At 41.0% G+C, this 21,600-nt stretch overlaps 1 protein-coding gene across 2 annotated transcripts in view; it reads right to left on the reverse strand.

The window, feature by feature from the left end:
• Nucleotides 1-1,789: 1,789 nt before the first annotated feature.
• Nucleotides 1,790-21,600, reverse strand: part of pde1a (phosphodiesterase 1A, calmodulin-dependent) — a 228,350-nt gene continuing 208,539 nt past the window's right edge. Inside the window, exons 15-16 of one of the 2 annotated variants that reach the window (XM_067987678.1) lie at nucleotides 6,116-6,247; nucleotides 1,790-5,094 (exon numbers count right to left, since the gene is read on the reverse strand). In XM_067987678.1, coding sequence (XP_067843779.1) covers nucleotides 6,159-6,247 — 89 coding nt within the window. In that variant the 3' untranslated portion in view covers nucleotides 1,790-5,094; nucleotides 6,116-6,158. The remainder of the gene's footprint in view (nucleotides 5,095-6,115; nucleotides 6,248-21,600) is intronic. The other variant, XM_067987680.1, reaches the window with a different exon arrangement.

Below are 21,600 nucleotides of genomic sequence, written 5' to 3' on the forward strand. Positions count from 1 at the left end.
TGATCCCTGTGGAACACCACTTCCCACCTTTTGCCAGTCTGAGCAGCTACCCTTAACCCCTACTTTCTGTTTTCTATTTTGTAGCCGGCTTGCTATCCATTCTGCTACCTGTCCCCTGACTCCACATGCTCTGAACTTAGTCATGAGTCTATAACGTGGTACCTTAACGAAGGCTTTTTGAAAATCCAAATATATCACATCTATACATTACCCTTGTCTATCCTTTCTGTTACTTCTTCAAATAATTCAATAAGGTTGGTCAAGCATGACCTTCCCTTTTGAAATTCGTCCTGACTATTCTTTACTTTATTTTCGGTTTCTGGATGTTTTCCTATTACATCTTTGAGTAAAGGTTCCATTATCTTTCCTACCATCGATGTTAAGTTAATTGGTCTATAGTTCCCTGGACTTGTTCTATCTTCCTTTTTAATTATAGGAATAACATTAGCTGTCTGCCAGTCCTCTGGCACTATTCCCTTTTCTAATTAATTTTTATATATGTGTATCTCATCCCTAACTTTTTTTAAATATGTGTGGATGCAAGCCATCCGGACCAGAGGTTTTATCATCTCTAAGTTTGATTAGTTTATCAACTATCTCCTGTGTTTCTATCTTAAATGCCTTTATATCTTTTTTGATTTCTTCTTCTAATTTCATGTCCATCTTGTTAGTCTCCCTGGTAAATCCTAAGGCAAAGTAACTATTCAATATTCACTGTCATTACCTGTGAGTTTATCTTGTGCATCCCTTAGTGGCCCTATCCCGATCCTGATTTTTCTTTTGTTATTTATGTCTCTGTAGGATACTATTTCTTTTTATATTCCTTGATAATTTAATTTTGTAGTTCCTCTTTGCTTTCCTAGTTGTTTTTTGACTTCTTTGTATTCCCTTTTGTATAAAATAAACATTAATTTTCCAGATGCGGTTCACCTCTATAATGCTATCTTTATTTTTTTATATATCCCTATGTACATATATCCCTATGTATACCTGCTAGCAGCCAAGTGTCATTGACAGAGGCCTTGGAGCAGACTATTTATGTGCTGTCTCAGTCCATGGCTCATATATATATATCCCTATGTACATAGGGATATATAAAACATACATATATATATATATATATATATCTAAAACTTCCCACCTCTTTTAATCTCCCTGAGCCATGGACTGAGACAGCACAAAAATAGTCTGCTCCAAGGCCTCTGTCAATGGCACTTGGCTGCTAGTAGGTATACATGGTTAACCTTTGTTAACTTGGCCTCTTGCTTTTCACTTGCATTTCCCTGATGGGCCTGAATGAGATGAGCAACCCACTGCATGATAAGCACAGGCACAACCCCATGTCCCCTACTAGTCTCCGATGCAGCTTGCTGTTGCACTGATGTATTCCCCACCGCCCCCCACCCCCCAACCGAGTTTTGTAACTTTAAAAAACATAAGATGGCACAACTGATTTTGGGCAAAAAGTGACAAGTTGGAAATTCAAAACACGCATGTGTGTATACTACATTTGCAGGTTCTCCAAACCTTGATGGTTATACTGACTGTAGATGCACTGCAGTGATGGTACAATAAAAGAGGAAACCAACTTTATCCATAAGTGGGACTCAAATACTAGATTTTATGATAATGTAAAATGGATTTCTTTTCAGTAATGCATTTTAATCAAATGGCCAAAAGTTGAATCAAATTTTATTTAACTTGTATTTATTCCTCATTACTGGAGAAAATGTAAATAAATTCTTTTTCAATATACAAACCAATAACAATGCTAAGAAATTTTTGTCATTTTATTTCATATTTTTTTCAAATGGATATATCATCCATTTCCATAAAGAACAATGTTTTTCTCTCTTTTGCATACTAGTAATGAATAGTACAAAAAATCCAAGGTTTCTATTTATTTACTCAGGTACAATTATGTATATTCTGTACAGTGACTGCAGCCCAAGAGACAAAGCACAACTGCAGAGAATATTGAACTAATGCATATACACAGAAAAGCATCCACCACATAGTCTAGATACAAAAGCAATCAAACTTCATATTTTTGATGTAATTCAGTCTTGTACAATATTTTACAGCTTTTATTCCTCCCAATTTTCTGTTCTGATTCCTTTCTTCCAATTTCTCCCCTTGTCTCCTTTGCAGACGATTGGGACAACCCCCTCAGAAATCCACTCTGCAGACTCTCTGGCCCTGGAGGATATTACAGTCGACCTTGATCCTGCCCTCACTGGTGTTCACACACACGCTATTTCAGCTGCGGTGTAACAAAAACCCTAACCAATTTTCCTTCCTTAGCCCAGGGTACTGTGGGCCAATTGTCATGCCCCTGATGCTGTCCTGCTTGTGATTAACTAGAAGGGGATGGATCTTGGGACAATCCTAGTCTATAGCGCTCCATGATGGAGTTTACCTGCAAGTCATTTGGTAGTTTATTTTACAGCCTTAATGCTCACCTGCAAACAAACCAATGATGCAGAATAGTGGTTACATTTTATTGAAGAATAAAAGTAAAACCTTCCTAAATAGGAATTACTAAATATCTTAATTTCTTACAAGCTTTTTTATCCCATTTTTTTTCAAACTGCTTACCTATTGTTGTCCTCAAACTGTTCTTATTTTACTAAGGCATTTTGCTGTCATATTTAGTCAGAAGGGGTTTGAATATTTTTAAATTAAAGTCAATAAAGTAAGATCCTCCATGGCTGATGAAGCTGAGACAGTTCTACTATCAAAGAGAAGGCAAAGCAGTTACCAATGTCATTTAAATAAATACATTAAACATAAGAATAAATAAGAACACTAAAAATAAGAATTAGACTACTCTGATTACGTGTGATGAATCGTAAGATTAAATAGTGTGGCATAACAATTTAATCAAATTTCAGCAATTAACTTTCGAGACTGACAAAATATTATAGACAACACACTAGCTGTTTTTCAGTCTAGAAAGAGTTTTGTTTGTTGTTTTTCTTAAATGGCTCCATTTGTATCTATCATAGCTTAGCGTTGCATTTCACAAAAATACAAAATGAGTTACTTGCATCTGCACAAAGGTCTCACTTGATTTGTTTTAAATAGTAAATTCCTGTTTTTAATCTCATTCTATTTTCTGTTCCTTATTATTAAAATTTGTGAACCTATTCAAAAACACCAATTATTTCCATTTTAGAAGCTGGTATTGTGCGTTTTTATCAGATCTAAAAACATGTGCTTCTTCTAATGTCTGAATACTTTAGTACATTTAATCTGTAGCACATATGCTTGGAATGTCCACAGGAGTTCCTCTGATCTAGCGCTGTAACTTTGGTGGGAGATCGGTGGAAACCCCAGAGAAATGGTGTAAATGCTACTTTCTCCAGGGTTGATGTCGATCTTCCATTGCCGTTATGTTGGGAGATCGGGAAACCCCACGTAATTCTACCCCTTTAAGTTTACAATGACAGCATTTCTGAACAACTTGCTTCAGACAACAAAATCCTTATACAAGTGCAAACATTTAAACAAAGTTATCCAAAGTAGTAATCAATCATTTGAATGGCTGTAGTTAATATTTATTAGTTTACGTGGCAAGTTTTGCAGAATACGTAATGCTCCACAGCTCCCCATATTTTACTTGTACATCCTTTATGATATTCAAAAATTTATACTATACATTTTAGAAATAAAAACATTTTGTGGATGCTACACAAAGACTACTTTCCGTCTCTAAGGGTGAACTAAATTTGAAATAATGGTGATGAATTAACATGGGGGCTCTCCAACTTGTGCACCATAACTTTGGTGAAAGAGTGATGGAAACACCGGAAAAATGGCATGAACTCTGTTTATGCCATTTTTACGGGGTTTTAATGGTCCATCCATCTACGGTACAGTGCATGAGTGGGAGAACTCCATGGGGAAATTCATTCCCAAAGTTCCTTCACATGAAAAATCAGTCTTTGCTCTCCTTTTAACAGAAGAATCCAACAGGGTAAATCATGAGATGTCAATGCAAAGGTGCTGTTTGTGAGAATCGTCAGTTCAGATCTCTTTCAGTGCTATAGTATTCACCTTAAATTAGCAAAATGCTGAATGCTGTCTGTCCACAAAGGATCAGCCAATAACAGATAGAAAGCCTGGTGCCTATCGTTAATAAATTATTGAGTAAAGATCTGAATTTCCTTTATCTTTTATTAACAACTTTACCATAAAGGTCTGCATGGTTCGTCAATATAACATTAAAGGTGTAGAGTATTTCAAACCTATGAAACATGTAAGTTGAGTTTATACTTGTGTGTGGTATGGCTCTGGGTACTGCTGAGATAACTTTGGGGTTATGATGTGTGCACCACTGCTGATCTCAGAACTTAGAATCCACCCATCCAGGTGTCATTTTACTACATTGGCATCCAATTGCCTAGAAGGAAGCAACATAGATAAAAAAAGGCAGCCTCAACGTAATACTACAGCTGTTTCTTATGTTGTGCTGACATCAATAAGTAACCAGACAGATCAGTCTTTATACCAGTACAACTCTAATACACAGAGCTTCCATTAAACATTTCATTCCCGAGCTGAGTGTGTAACAGCTTCACCTTAGAATAAAACTGATAGTGTACAAAGGCCTGAAGATTTACTGTGTTTCCTGAGGCTACAAATGTCCTTGTCTGCTGTTAAATTTCCGTTTGTATATTGTTTACTGTTCTAGTCAAGAAGATACAATGATGGGAAGATTATTCACCGCACTTAAATTTTAAGGGCTGCGGGCTGAATTTTTTAGGCTATGAAAGTTCCACTATCAAAAGCAAATTTGTCAGCAATGCAATCTGAGCCCAAAGAACCTGCAATATGATGGCTGGCTTTATAAAATAAACAACTGTAGCCAAATGGGAACTTTATTGAAGAGGAAATTGTTAGATTAATAGTTCATCGAAAGATGAATCAAATCACTTCAGCCACCTGCTGGCTGATTTTAAAGAAGAACAGTGCCACGCAATCAAGTTCAAGTTGCTTGAAGTAAAGCACCAGGAGTGTTAGAGGGATGCTCAATGAAGGCGCAGTAAGTTCATTTCTGATCATTTCAGCACCATGCCATGGTCTTTCATTCTAAAGAAGCAAAAAGACACATTTTTACTTCTGAATTTTTAAATGTTACTGGTTGCAATATTTATTGTTCTGTATGTCAGCTCTCCAAGAGTGGCTATTAATAATCTTTTTGTAATGATACTTCAGCATCCCAATAAAAAAAAACAAATTATTTTATTTCAACAAAGTATCTCCATGCCTGTTATACTAAAAGATTATATAGTGGGATACCCCATTCATTTCACCCATGAGGAACATCTACATTACTGCTTATTTAATAAATGTTCATTGTTCTCAGCTGATATTGGGTTGTTTTTGACAATACATTGTTTTATGTCAGGCACTTTTCAAATGTACTCAACCCTAAAGCATGGGAGTGTTTAAAGTTTGTAACAGCTGTGTTTTTAAAGTAATACACACCCCAAGTATCATGTTAAACATTGAACAACAGATGTACAAGGAGAGCCAGAATCCACTAGCAAAGCATGGCTGACAGCTATGGTACACATGATCGATATCTTCATTTACATGGAATTTTCCCCTTCCCATGTTTCTTCATTCTTAAGCCCATCATCATGTATAATCCTTCAAGTTGAAGGTCAGGATGGTTTGGTCATTGGATGTTGACTGTCGAGAAACCTTTGTGCTTTGTTGTACAATATTATATATAGTCTAAACAGGCTGAACCAGATGGAATAGTTTACTATTGCACAGCAATCCTACTTCAGAATGCCAGAGGAATGACAAAACTCACCACATTAAATCAACCTTGGAACTCAACCTCATGACCTAATCGAGAGCAAAGCACTGAAATACTCCAACTAACTATTAGGCTTTAAACTATTGACTGTATGGAGTTACATATTTCAGGCTTTTGAATCACGAGGTTAAAGAAGCAGACATCTGTGTGAATAAAAATGCTTGGCATATGATTGAGATTCTCCTATTACACTCATTCCATTCTGGCTTAATTTGTTTAGTTGCATCCCAAATTTTCTGACCAAGTTTACATGAAAAATAAATGTACAGATCTAGTCATCACCTCGGTCTCCGTGTAGGGCTGTATCCTTGGAAGTTTTTCTGAACTAGTTGTGTATAAAAGCAGCTTTTTGCTCCAGTATATCTTTGCTATTATTCATTGAATCTTCTGAGTCCTTAAAATGTTCAGTCTCTCCTGGAAGTAACAGGTTAAGTTAAGACTAAATTCTTTTACAAAAGCATGCATGTTGCACAAAAGATGGATAGAATATACCTAGATGTTAACATAGTATTTTTGTAAAAGTCTCTCCATTATTCCCTTCCTGAGAGGGTAGCCAGGACATCTGATCCCATGCTGCAATAAATTCTGCTCTACTGTTGGTCACAAAAAGGTGCATAATCATGGTTAGAGTAACTGCACCTGAGAAGTTATGTTAAACTTGTATAGAACCTTGGTTAGACCACACTTGGAGTAGTGTGCATGGTTCTGGTCCCCATAGTATAAAATGGATATAGAGGCTTTGGAGAAGGTGCAAAAAAGATTCACAAGGATGATATCAGAACTGAGAGGATATACTTATCAGGAAAGGTTGAACAGGCTGAGGCTCTTTTCTCTGGAAAAGAGAAGGCTGAGGGGTGACCTGATAGAGGTCTTTCAGATAATGAAAGTGTTTGATAGGATTGACGTAGAAAAAATGTTTCTACTTGTGGGGAGTCCAAAACTAGAGGTCATAAATATAAGACAGTCACCAATAAATCAAATAGGGAATTCAGAAGAAACTTCTTTACTCAGAGAGTGGTTAGAATGTGGAACATGCTACCATAAGGAATAGTTGCAGCAAATAGCACAGATGCATTTAAAGGGAAGCTAGATAAGCAGAAGAGGGAGAAAGGAATAGAAGGATATGCTGATAGGGTTAGATAAAGTAGGGAGGGAGGAGGCTGGTGTGGAGCATAAACGCCGACATAGACTAGTTGGGCCAAATGTCCTGTTTCTGTGCTGTAGGCTCAATGTAAGTTTTTCCTCCCTCCCTCTCTCTGGGCAAATGCCCAGACTCCACTCAACACCACTCCTTAATGTCATTTCTGATACTTAAAATATAATGGATGAAATGTAGGGTAAATCGACATTCTACCACTCCGTGGTCCAAGGTGTTGAATACAAACCATTGGGCCGCCATCCCTACCTGGGGAAGTGCATCCCGCCTTGGGAAATGAGTTGGGGGGTGGGGGGAGTGGAAGGCCAAAGGCCTGGAGTGGCAGCGGCCCAGACTGGTTTTGTGGAGCTTGGTGGACCACCAGCTGATGCTGAGTGGAACGTGTGCTCTCCCCAGTCCTGTCCTAAAATCGCAATCGAGCTCCTACGTACTTGGTAGGTCCAGAGGAAGACTGCAGCGGCCACAGCGATAACGGATCAGTAGGTCACTCCTCAATATTCTCAGGGTGCTACCATTCTGTTTCCGCAGGTTAGAAGACCTCAAAATCTACCCCACACATTCAACATCATTTTCTTTGATCCAAACACCTGTTGCCTGAATGCTGTAAGAGTGAAAGAATGACATTACAGATGGTGTCCCTAGAAATCATCTCAATACTTCTTGCCCTCAGTCCTGACCAGTTTTACACCTGGGTGGCAAGTTGAAACGCTACCCTGATGTGTCAGCAAGTTTATCCAGTGAGTAGCTGAGCGATACAAAAGTCCAAGGTTTGAGTCCCAGTCTGTATTGAGCTAGCAGATCTCAGAGTAGTGGTTGTACCTCCAGACTCAACTATTCCAATGCTCTCCTGGCTGGCCTCCCACCTTCCAGGCTCCATAAACGTGAGCTCGTCCAAAACTCTGCTGCCCGTGTCCTAACTTGCACCAAGTCCTGTTGACCCATCACCCCTGTGCTTGCTGACCTACATTGGCTCCCGGTCTGGCAATACCTCAGATTTAAAATTCACATCCCAGTGTTCAAATCCCTCCATGGCCTCACCCCTCTCGATCTCTGTAACCCCCTCCAGCCCTACAATCCGCTGAGATCTCTACTATCCACCAATACTGGCCTCTTGCACATGCCCGACTTCCTTCGCCCCACCATTGGCGACCGTGCCTTCTTCTGCTTAGGCCCTAAGTTCTGGAATTCCCTCTCTAAACATCTCCACCACTCTCTCCTCCTTTAAGGTGATCCTTAAAACCTACCTGTTTGACCAAGCTTTGGATCACCTGTCCTAATATCTCTTTATGTGGCTCGGTGTCAGATTTTGTCCGATAACGCTCCTGTGAAGTGCCTTGGGACGTTCTACTATGTTAAAGGTGCTATATAAATGCAAGCTGTTGTTGTTGTTGGTACATTACCCTTGGGTTAGGGCGGGGAAAATAAGCCAGGGTTCTCACTTCTAAGCCTGTCCAGGGACCCTTGTTGGAAGTGTACATGAACAAGTTTGGACTCAGCTGCAATGTGCCATGTCCCAGCACTCACAGACAAAGTTTATATATAGACACTTGGGTGAGGTACCACAGGACATCCTTCATAGAAATGATTCAGCAAACAAAATTTACCCTCCCCCCTCTCTATTTTGTCCCTATCTCTCCCGTCCTGAAGATGGTGACTCTGATGGGGTATGGTTGCATGGGCACTAGCCATTCTCTGGTATCTCACCCATGTGAGCCTAGATGGTGAGCATTGACAGAGTGTCAGCGGCCTATTCCACCATTTATGGAAATGATGGCAGGATTAATATGGGAGGCATTATGATCATAGAAGTAAAAAAGGAATCCTTCCATAGTTTAGTAATAGTAATAGTTTCTATCAGAATCAATAAAAACATTCATTTGAATGGAAAACACTGAACTCCAAAAAAGTGATTAAAAAAATAAATCTTCAACTTTTAACTGAAACTCTTATTCAGTTAAGTTCCACGCTGATAAGAAGAAAATGCCAGAAAACATTACACGGGACCTTCACTGATAACTGCACGATAGTGTGTGCAGAAGACAATTGGAAATGAAGACTAGACTAACTAACTAAATCTAGACTAACAGTAATAGTCTAGATAACAAAATATGCAAGGAAAGAGGGCTAACCCGACTCTCCTCCTAAGATCATGTTCACTGTGAACCAGGAAAACAATGCAAATTCAATTGTTGGGGAGGCAAGGAGGGAACTTAGAGCATTGGTGAGAGAGAAGAAATCTAAAAAACCCTTTTAGCTAGATTAAGTTCAAAACGCCTTTTTAGCTGTTCTCTTTATTTCCCAATCTGAAAGAATGCAAAGAAGATAGTACAGGAAAAGCACGTAAAATATTGTCTGTCACAGAGATTGGAAGTACATCTGTCGCCCAGGTTTGGGAGGAATGCACTATAACGTAGTATTTTACAAACTTTCAGTCTGAGGCAAATAGGTTCACCTCTGGATGGCCAGACAACTTGAAGTGTCCAGAATGAAATCCTTTGGTTTAGCTCTCACTCACCTGGGAGCATATCCTGATGGCTTAAAAAATCTGTATGCAATTTTAGGATTCTTCAGAAGTGGATTGTGGAGATGGCTCCTGTGCAAACTTTCCACAAGGACAGCAGCAGCAAGGCCTCTTCGAGGAGCTTTCTACTCCTAGTTGCCCCCTTGATGAATGTATACCATTGCTATGCTATTTGGAACACCTGTCTCAACCTCCTACTGAAAAAAAGAGAACAGCCAGAATAACGACCTAAACTCGAAGCGATCTTACTGCTTTCTTCCAGGCACTAATTACCCAGGATAACCATGGGTTTACAGCTGAATTTATTCTCTTTCAGAAGTTGGTCTCTATAATAATGGCACCAGTTGGTTGAGTCACAATCAGGCCTTCCTTTCCATCAAGCTAAGGCCTGAACTATCCAGGCTGAGATTACAATCTTGTGTTCTTAATTCTATAATGAAGGATCCAATGACAGATCAAATATAATTTGAAATGACACAAATAGAAGTCTCTGCCACCTTTACATTATCAAACGGTAGGAACATAGATACTTGGGATAGTACAGGACTGGAAAAGACTGCTGTCCATTTAGCCAACCCCCAAAGTTAAAATTCTTAATTATCCATTCCCTTGGTGATTACACTTGGTACAGATGCAAAACAATCTTTTTTAAAAAAAAGAAAGCTAGTTATTGACCTGTAGTACAAAATTTATAAGCAATTACAAATGTCCTCTGATTCCGTCAGCAGTTTATAAGTAGCTACAATTACGCAGATCTGCCAACTTAGATCAATACCCTTAAAGGCACAGGCCAAGGTGCCTGCTAAATATCACAGCTCTAGACACAAGACTGCCTGCAGGTATGGTTAGTCATACCAGTATATGGACAGGAGATCTGTTAGTATAGAAAAATACTGAATGTCTAGTAGGGATGTCACTGGTTTCATGTTCATGTACTTCAGCTTTTGGGAGTTGCTGCTAACAGATTGTTCAGCCATCTGCCAGCATATGTGTTGTAGGCGGCAATCAACAGGGACATAGAGACTAAATCAAAACTTGGCAAGACCATGCAAACTCAGTGCTGGGGAAATAAGGAGGGAGCTTATAGTAATATAGTGGGGGACGATAACCATGAGAAACCCTTCAACTGAGTTAGGACTACCTATCTTTCTCATCAGTGGCGTCTAAGAGCACAAAAGCATCGAAGAGGAAATTCTCTCTATACAGCAGTGAAGCTACAGCTACAGCTGCCCATAGATGATGATATAACCATTGGGCTGATCTATAAGGAATTTCTAAATCTCAGTTTGGATGGAACACCCCACATTCCTATGTATTCATCCTAATTCCCGATTTCATGTGAATCATGGACATCCACAGACAAGGAAAAAAGGTTATCTTTGATTTCACTCCATCAGCTTCTGAAGCACCACCTTTATGCACTTCAGTCTGTAAGTACTCATTTGTCCTCTTAGTAAAATACCCCAGCTGGGGTAGCATGTGATATATCCAGTAGAGTGATGAGAGTTCTCTGTTCAACTGTTGGGTCTTGTATTTAGGTATTGGGAAGATAAAGTCACACTCTGGTGCACTGTGGACACAATGTCTGCTTACAGAAGTGGCCAGTGATGCTGAACCCAAAGTATATACCTAGCATAAAAACCTAAAACCATAATACCGATTAATAGGCATATGCATAATCAATACTTTTTACAACCACATGAACCACCTCCAGTACATTGGAAGTGTTTGACTCTCAGACAAGCGTACGCTAGCTCTTTTCTCACAGATTGTGGAATAATAGGCCACATGGCCAGTCCTCTAAAGGTTACGCACTCAACAAGCAACCAATTGATTACAGCAAGGTAATGACACACATGAACAAAAATATCAAATGTGACTATTTGCTGAAAGGAGTAACATTTCTAATTTCAGTGAAAAAGTAGACATGACTAAAAAAGATGTAATGTTGGAAGATAGGGCAAACAGGCGATTGTTTAGTGTGTTCAGAGAATTGTCCCTTTTCGTCCCAAAAAATGGATTAATGAATATCACTGAAAATGAGAGAATAGGCTGTTTTCCTTAAAACCTTATTAATATAATTATTGAGGAATTTATGTAGCTGTCTTCAGCTGTACAAGTCAAATCAGTGAACGCTCTATTCTAGGTCAGACCCGGATTTAGTGAGTTTAACAAATGGGAATGTTTTGGCCACTGACAGGTATATTAGAGTAGGGCATTAGGAAAAGAAGAGGACAGCCCAGGAGCACAGGGGATGAAGGCACATTGTTTTCAGAGAAGACACATATTGCCACTTGTGCATGGCTACATGATGGCACAGAACTGCTGCTAACATCAGTGCCAACCAACACCTCCTGTGCGACTCTATATAGGTCACTGCTGATAGGAACAAAGGAACAGGAGTAGGCCATTTAGCCCCTCGAGCCTGTTCCGCCATTTAATGAGATCATGGCTGATCTGTGACCTAACTCCATATACTCGCCTTAGCACCATATGCCTTAATACCTTTGGTTAACAAAGTTGGCCAATGATCTATGTGAGCAGAGAACAGTGGATTCTATGACAGGGATGGGCACATCTAATTTAGCAAGATATTGAAGCTCTGGAGTAAAATAATATTTTACTTTTATAGTTTAATAGCCCATGTTTTCTTGCAGCTCACTCACAACGTCTAAAATAATCAGCTCTTCTGCCTCATCATCTACCTCTCTCCGCTCTTCTACCACTTCTCTTTCCTTCCTCTCGCCCTCACCTTTTCCCCTTTCCAATTTCTTACCCTCTCTCTATCATGGAGAGACTGAAGGCTAGGAGAAACATGGGCTGTTGAACAGAAAACGATGTGATGGTAATGGGTGTAGCCCTTAGTTTCAGTGGTGAGAGGGGGAAGGATCGGGCTAGAGCCATGGACATCAGTTACAGCAGTGAGAGCGTGACCGGGGCCTCAGCTAGATTGGTATGGTTGGAAACTGATCAGACTGCGGAGAGAGGCAGACTATGACTGACTCCAAGTACAGCCAATTGGAAGGACAAAACAACAAATTTAAATTCAGCTTTCTTGTTTTAAACAGCACTCACTCTACCACAAATTTAGAGTTTAGGCTTGGAAATTCACACAACAAAAAATTCAAATTTGTGACAAGATGGCCACCATTGCTTGAGGTCTTAATCCTTCACTCATGGTTGCCAGTAATTGTTCTCCAAGTGCATTAAAGCAGGCCATGTCTTGGATCTTAGATTTTCAACCTGAAAAGCCTCCACTGCGAGCCTATAGATTTGAGGTCTCCATTATAGGTGCCACCAGTGGTGCCACGAAGTCAACTACGGACTGCAATGCACCAGTTCTGTGAGAGATACAGCGTATATCTGGGTGTTGAACTCTCCCACACCACCTAGAAAACATTCCAGCGTTGTGTGCAGGAAGGCAAGTGAATACTCAATATATTCTTGCTGTCAACCTGGTTTGAAAGCTGGCTGACAAAGTTCTGTATCCCCATGCAGCTCAGGAGGGGCACACGATATGCTAGACCTTTGTCCTGCACCAGCTGGTCCCTTATTTATTCCCAACACCACTGGTCTGCCATTCCGACCTGTGCTTGGTGCCTAACAACTTGCAATTTCTCCTGAACATCACTGTCCACTTCTCTGGAAGCGGATACATCGGTGCTGGTGACTGCTTCAAATAGATATGATGACAGTTGATGCTCTTTGCTGTTGGTGAGATGGCGACTGTGATTATCCAGAGATTATATGTTATGAGCAAATAAGCATGCTTATCCATGTGTCTATATCCTCTGTTTTGCATTTTGTACAACCATCGGGTGTAAACACACTCATGTAACATTCTACATGCCACAAGTTCTATATTATCTTCCAATCTCCACAGACCCCATGCCTTCCAAGTTTGCCATCCTGAGCAGAGCGACAATAAACTGCTTATAAGGCATCGGAGTGGTCTGGGAGTCTACTACCTGTGCCAGCTTGCACCCTCCAATTATGCAGTAGACTTGCCAGTAGACGTAACAGCAGTGGAGATTGAAAAGGGACGATTTAACTTATGGAGTTTCTTTCTGTAGTACATTGTCTTTCCCATCATGGCAGGCATAATGTAATTTGTATAATCCTGCAATTTTTCACTTGTAATGTCAGTACAGCTTTTTTACATTTCTGTCAAAATTACATTTTTCCATCATGTCCATATGCGTCCTCTGTTGCTACTTTAGTGATATTCATACCTTACCTTTGTGCTCTCTTTAAGTTGTGCAACTTCTTCACTCCCATGCTGCCTCCTCCTTTGCATATTTGAGGCTTGTCCTTCCCAAACAAAGATATTTCTTCTGATGCTTCATTGTAGAATTCACCAGTACTTGGAGGGCTTGGTTTGTCATTTGTGATTTTCCCTTGTTGACGTCGAACCATTTTCTGTTAGAATTGTGCAGGCCACACCTGGATTAACATACTTTCTGACAGTTTTCACTGGTTAATTGGCTCATTAGTTGCCTGAGAAGTCCGAAAGGATCATTATTGCAGGGGTGTCAGAATTGGCTGTTCCATTTCCATTACCGCTAATGAAATCGCATTCTTGGCAATTGTACATTTTAAAAAATGAGCTTTCCTGTGATTTTGTCAGTGTTCATAAATCTTAACAAAAATAGGCATTGTGCCAATTTTTTGGAAAAATTAAGAATCTCGGGTCTTTGGTTCATACAATAGCACATTAATAACATTCTAAAGATTTGGTTCTCCAAAACAAGACAAATTTGATCAAATGTAAACACTTGTACTGGACATATACATTCCCCAATGGGTACACTCCCGAATGGGTACATTCCTCAATGGGTACATTCCTCAATGGGTATACTCCCTAACAGGTACATTCCCCAATGAGTACAGGCAATATCTCAATTTTAATCAACCAGCCAAAAATCCTTGGGGGTGAAATTGGTCTTCGATGGTAGTGCAAAATGGGTGATAACGACTTCAGTGGAAAAGGAAATCGGGTTGCCAATTCATTATTGCTAGTAAGTGAGAAGGGTGAGGGTCCATGATGATCACAGCTGTTGGGGGGTTGCTTGGGGCAAAGAAGCCCCAAGTTTTCACTTCTGCTGCTCCTGGCCCACAAGCAACCTTACAAAAAATGTTTAAAATTACAACTTACCTGGGCCTCTTCTGGCCCGATCCTGCTTGCTGCCAGCTTTTGTTGGCAGCTCAAAGACTGTGTGCAAGTTGAGCATTTGAAGGTTAAAATTACATCATCAGACCCCGACATTTCAATATTTAGGAGGCGCCTGAAAACCGGGGGAGTTAAAATCGTGGGGGCGGGGAATGAAGCAGGTATTGCTCGGCCACCATTTTAACCCCCCGCCTACACCATTCCTGTCGGGTGGGCAGGGTTAAAATCCCACCTAATGTCTTTCGCATGCATCCACGCATATGTTTCTCCAATCTTTCTGAAGGCGGATTGAAACGCTTAGTGAGTGTTTCATGGCCAGATACAAAGCGTTAAGCTGCTTTATTTTACAGAAAGCAAGTGAACATACAAAGTAACTGATGTAATTAAATCTCACCTTGGTTCAGCTAACTACAGAACCCTCCTCAAGAATAAGGAAAATAATTTAAAAATACCACAGCCAAATTAGTGGGCTCTCTTATCTTTTTCGTAGTCAGCCTTCTTATCCCGACTGACTCTAGGCCTGAGATGGGAGAGTTTCCCCTCATTAGGCCAGGCTTCCTCCCTGGACCAAGCTGGCTGACTGTTCATGCGCCCATTTGCCCTTTTCTCTGTGGTCTCAGCCAATGGGAGATCTGTCCCTTTGAGTCTCTCTGATAACTGATTTGCCAGTAGGCCTATCAATAAAAGTGACTACCGAACTTCTCTTGACCCCTTGAGGTACGTGTTTAAAGAAAATGTCTCTTATTCTCAAAGTGAATAAGGGTTATCATGGCATAATTGGCCTGGGATTTGATAATTGTCCCTCATTGTATCAGTTTGAAATAGACTGTGAACTGTGACATTCCACAATCTGGCTCATCTATCTTTAATCAAAATCTCCATTGCCTGCAGCAGTTTTTTGTAAACCTATGGAAATTTGTTTTTGTTTTAAAACATAGCACTTAAACATAACTTGTTCCCAATTACTCTCTGTGCAAAAATGACCAAAGTTCCTATAATATGACACCTGTGTAATAGCACTGAGAATCGGATGACCTGAGATGGTAGTGTTCTGGCAGTACGTTTTCCTGGATCTGATTTCTAATCAGAAGGCTGCATATGACTGCAAAAAACTGTTTGCCTTATCGGAAAATCAGTATGCACATTAATTTTTTTATGATTGACAGCAAAACTGGATATTTACAGAGCAAACCATGACTTCTTGTATGTATGCTCTGCCTTACCTGTCCAGTAATTGTATTTTGGAAAGGAGAAAGAGGCAGCCTTAAACTGCATTCTGGGACTTGTAGTTATTTTTAGGGTAGCACACACATTGGGCTCAATATTAGCAGGGAGGCGGGTTCTCAGCGGGGGGTCGACTGGGCACGTGGGTAACGCGCCCGGTGAAATCGGGGTGCTCCGCACGCAATTACAGGATAATTGGAGCCACTTACCCGTGCTTCCGGGTTTCCTGCTGGTAAGCTGCGCAGCGGGCGGACTGCGCATGCGCAGCAAGGTCTGTCAGCTGGAGGAGCTCTATTTAAAGAGGCAGTCCTCCACTGACTGATGCTGCAGAAAATAGGAAAATAGGAAAAATTACAGCATGGAGCAGCCCAGGGGGAAGGCTGCTCCCAGGTTTAATGATGCCTCACTCCAAGTATCATTGGATGGAGTGAGGAGGAGTGGGAGGAAGAGATCTTCCCTCCGGCGGGCGGGAGGAAGTGGCCTGCCTCTGAAACCAAGAAGGCCTGGCTCGAGGTGGCAGAGGAGGTCACCAGCACCAACATATCGCGCACCTGCATACAGTGCAGGAGGCGCTTCAGTCACCTAAGAAGGTCAGCCAAAGTGAGTACACTTACTCTTTCCCCTACACTCTGTCTGCCACATCACCGCCCCCACCCCACATCTCCTTCTGCACTGCCAACACTACTCTATCACATCACACCTCACACCCAATCAAAGCTCATCCTCATCTTACCTGCATTCACTCACCTTGCCAGTACTCAACCCGCCACTACCACTCAACCCAATCCTCATACAATCTCATGGCTGTATCTCATACTCACCCTCTGAAGCATCTCTTTCACGGTCAGCCTCACTTAACCTGCCACTACCTGTGCTGCAGCCACAGGGCATGCATCACATATGTGCAATAGGAAGCGTAAGGCAAACGTATCGTGAGCATGAAGGGTGTTTGTGGGTTTGTCATGGTGTTTACCTATATTTGATTTCTGATCAACTCACATTACATATTATATTGTCACCACTACTGCCACGTCTTTGCGAATCTTGTCTGGTTTGTGCAATAATGCCCTTTCCTGAGGATCACTATGAAGACCCACAACTGATGCCACCCATTGTGTCACTGCAGAATGGGTATAGGTGTATTTGGAGGGCTCTTTTGTGCAGACGACTGAGAGACGTCGGCGATGTCCCCGGTGGCACCCTTGAAGGATGCGGAGGAGAAGTTGTTGAGGGCAGTGGTGACTTTGACAGTGACAGGTAAGAAGATAGTGCTTGGGCCAGCTCGGCATGAAGGAGGCTGCAGATGTCCACGACTACATGTCCACGGAAGCTGAGCCTCGGTCTGTAGACCCTTTGGCGAGGGTAGTGCCCTCTGTGAAGCATCTCTCCCTGCGGTTGCCCTCCCTCCTCCTGTGCAGGTGGATGTGTCAAAGCACTGTGTTGTGGAGCTCTACGTGTCAGAGGTGGATGGCGTGGCCGGCGAGGCTGGTGATGCTGTTCGCCCACCGAGGAGGTCATGACTGCAGCTACGGCGGCCCCCATCCGGAAGATGTACATTTGAGAGGGTCCGCAAGGTAGGTAAATGTGTCTGGACACCGGGGTAAGTGTGCAAGTTTATGCATTTGATTGTTAGGAGGGTGGTGGAGGCCAAACTTTATCTAAAGTGACAGAGTGGCCTCCTGCAATGAGTGAGGGTCTCCCCTCCCCGCCTGTCAAATGGACCTTTGCAGCTGCCACAGGCTGGTGGCTGCAACACGTCCATTTCAACTGGGAGTGTTTCCCCCAGTACAGGAAACAGTCTCAGTTCATTGCAAAATCCGATCCCTCCTAAAATATCAGGTCAATCAGGTCTGTAAACAACCTGAAGTACCTGTTCAAGTACTTTAAGTGGCACCCCGCCGGCTTTAATTGCCAGCGGGAGTCCCACATGCGGGGGCTGTGCGCGCATGTGAGCACGTCACTGGGGAACCCGGAAATGGGGCGGGTTGGAGCCGGGCTCCAGACCCGCCCTGGGAATCCTGGATTTTCGCAGCCCCCCCCGCCACGAACGCACCTGATTGCAGGTGCGAAAATAGAGCCCATTAACTTTGATGCAACTTAGAAGTTGCAGTGCACCAGTGTGACATGCAAAGTGCCACTCGTGCATTCTGGAGGTGAATGCTGGGTTGAGTTTTCTCGCTCAGAGACCTGGGGAATTTAGCAGAACTCAAGAACCAATATTTTGAGACAAGTGGAATGGAAACACTTATGGAGACAATTAATACACACGAAAGACACGTTTTTCTGGTAGATCGTCCAAATCCTCTCCTGTGCTAAGGTACCTGATCTCCTGGCAGCACACAATAGAAAATCACGATTTTCAAATCCCTGTTTACAGTGCGGTATTGCCATGGGTGAGGACTCAGAAAATCTACCCTTATAGATAAGTTAAATGATGTTGTGAATTATATAATTTAGTATGTGTTTATTATGTTAGAAATTATGTTAGAGTACTTTACCCTCTGGTTACTGTTACAACAAGATGGCGGGCAAATGTAATATAAAAAAATATTTAGTATGATTTTATTAATTCCCCTAATTGTTCTTGCAAATCACCTACTAGGCAGCTGTTTGCTGATTGCTGACTCTCGATAGGTAGCTTTCATACCTCCTTGTTACATCTTAATTGGTAGCTTTTGTTCTCACTTGCTACCTGTTCATTGATATATTCAGTACCTCAATTGTGATTTATTGCTGTTTAATGAATATGAAATTGAAGCCAAACATGTGCAAGTGTGACACATACTTTAAATTTGCATGTGTGATGCCTGAGAGGTGCCACATATAAGAGTTTTATAAGTATGGATACTTTAAATTGGAGTATTAGTAGGATAAACAAAGAATCAGGATTGTTCTTCTTCTGCAAGTTGAACTGGTTGAGTTCAGACACAACTGAACTCAACCAATACGTGGATTTTATGTATATGTACGTAGAAACAAGGTATACTTGAGTGGAATTTTTTTTCATTTTTGCTGGAAAAGCTTCCTGCATGTTGAGAGCAATAGATGGATGTCTATAATTGACAATTGACAGCTTGTTGCATCTAGACATCTTTGTAACAGAGGAGTGTGCTCTCTCATAGCTGGATATAAATGGAATCCATTTGGCATTAACAGAAAGAGGCTATAAGACACAGATAGACCACTGAGCAAGAGCGCGCTGTCTGAAGAGGGAGGAAAGGGAATTAGCTCCATGAAGAGAGGAATACAAACTTTATCTAGTCAAAATGAAACTAGGAAATCTTAAAGACTGAATTCTTCACTTAAAGGGTGGAAGAGGCTATAAGTGGGCTTTTTACAGCAACACTGGCCTCATTACTAGCTTGGGAACTGCAGGAGATCAGAGAGTGTGCAAGATTATTAACACCTAATGCACATATACCACAGCAGATGATATGTAGCTATTCTATCTACCATATTTTCTTAACTGGAACATGGTATATTACAACTTACAAATTTAAAGTAATGAGGTGCTTGATTCTCTCAGAAAATGACGGCTAACTCTTACTGTAATCGGTCTCAGTTATAAGTAAATCTGGATAATAGACGTCAATCAATGATGCAGATCAATAAAATTAAATCTTATCTTACAAAAATGCACTATTAATGTACAACTATTGTTGCTTATACACTGTTAAGATATATTGCACTTTTCCAATTATATGTAGATTAACATAGATCATTGAAAATACAATTTTTCATACCAATTAACTATGCATTTATGTATACTACATTATGTATTCAATTGAATATTTAAAGCTATTTTCACTGCCATTCTCACACTGAAGCAAAGTGAGTGACACTAAGGGGATGATTTTAAACTCCAAGAACGGGTGGGTTGGGGGCGGGTGGGAGTTGAAAATAGTTGTTTTTTTGGGTCGCAACCGCAAAATTTTCGGACTTTGCATTCCCAGTAGGAAGCTTGTACTTTTATGTGTAAACCCGGAAATAAAGCCGGGTTGCGGTCGTGACCCAAAAAACAACTATTTTCAACTCCCACCTACTCCCAACCCACCCGTTCTTGGGGTTTAAAATCATCCCCTAAGGTTCTGGTCTGATCTGGAATGCACTGGAGCCGAAGGAGATCATTAAACATATAAGATTATTCATAGACATCCTCCAGGAGGCTACCTCACACCACTTAGGTGAGGTGTAACTTCTGTGTATGTGAAGTCTGCTCTCTCTTAACATTAGAAGAATAACTAGCCCACAAAGAACAAATTGCAGCTTGCAGTATAACTCAATTCCACTGAATGCTACACCTACTGATCTCAGACCGATAGTGGAGTATAACTGGAGTTGAACTAAAAAAAAATTGAAACAGGCGTATTAGAAAAAATGTAATCCATGACAAATGTAACTAAATGTTGAACCCTTTCAACTAATTCTTGTCCCCTTCATCCATCCAAATAAATGAGTTGCTTTCTGATATCTAGCTTGCTCAGCTATGCCATTGAACAGAGTCAGAGTTATAGAACAAGTGCAATAAAAGCACCAGGGCAGCTCCTGCCAAAGCAGAGGTAAAATGTACAGAAACAGATTCAGTTGGGTTAGAAAGCAACTATGATCCATGCATGTATTACAATTCCAGCAAAGGAACTCAAAAATCAATAAGATGAACCCTGATAAGAAATAATTTTGGTCCCTATTAGTTTCTAGAAATTAGATTCAACTATACCTTTATTTAAAGCTGCTTTTATATTGGACTATGTGCTGTGTTAGTGTCATCAGCTCCCAACATGTGGGCGGTGCACAACCAACAGCAACCTGTAGAACCATAGCAGTTTACAGCATAAGAGTAGGCCAGTCAGCTCTTTGCTGGAGCAATCCAAAACCAATCCCACTGCCCTGCTCTCTCTCCATAATCTGATATTTTTCTTGGCTTCAAATATTAATCCAATTTTCCCTTCAAATGGTCTCAGCATTAACCACTTCTTCCAACAACCCTCTGTGTAAAGACATTTCTTCTAACCTCTCGCCTCATTGTCCTAATGATAAATGTTAAATCGATGACCTCTTGAGTCCCTAACAAGAGGACATAGTCTTCCCACTCACTGTCAAAACAGTTCAGAATTTACAAACCTCTATTAAAGCACCTTCTTGGCTCCTGTAGAAATAGTCCTGGTATCTCAAATCTCTCCTCATAATTGGCATCATCCAGATGAATCGAATTTGACTGCTCTGTATTGCTTTAAAGTCCTCCTTATAATGAGGTACCCACACAGAAGTCTAACTCTTGCCTATTCTGTGTCCTGATGTATAAAACCCCAAATTCTATTGGCGTTTTTATGGCTTTATCCACCTGTATTTGCACTTCAGGGAATTATGCTGTTCAACCCCTAAGTGTCTCTGTTTATCCAAACCCTTCAGGATCCTTCCATTAATTGTATTCTCATTCATTGTTTTTTCTCCCAGAATATATTACCTCATAATTATCCACATTAAATTGCATCTGGCACCTGTCTCCTTTATCTACCAACCTGTCTAAGGCAACCTGAAGTTTGTTTACATTCCCCCTTCCTGTTTGCCAAACCTACTGCTTGTGCGTTGTCAGAAAATTTTGAAATTGTGCTCCCTGTACCCAAGTCCAAATCATCTGTATACACCGAGAATAAAAGTGATTATACCACTTGCAACCCTTATCCAATCTAAGCAAC

The sequence above is a fragment of the Heptranchias perlo genome, chromosome 7, assembly GCF_035084215.1.
Source record: "Heptranchias perlo isolate sHepPer1 chromosome 7, sHepPer1.hap1, whole genome shotgun sequence".
Classification (NCBI taxonomy): Eukaryota; Metazoa; Chordata; class Chondrichthyes; order Hexanchiformes; family Hexanchidae; genus Heptranchias; species Heptranchias perlo.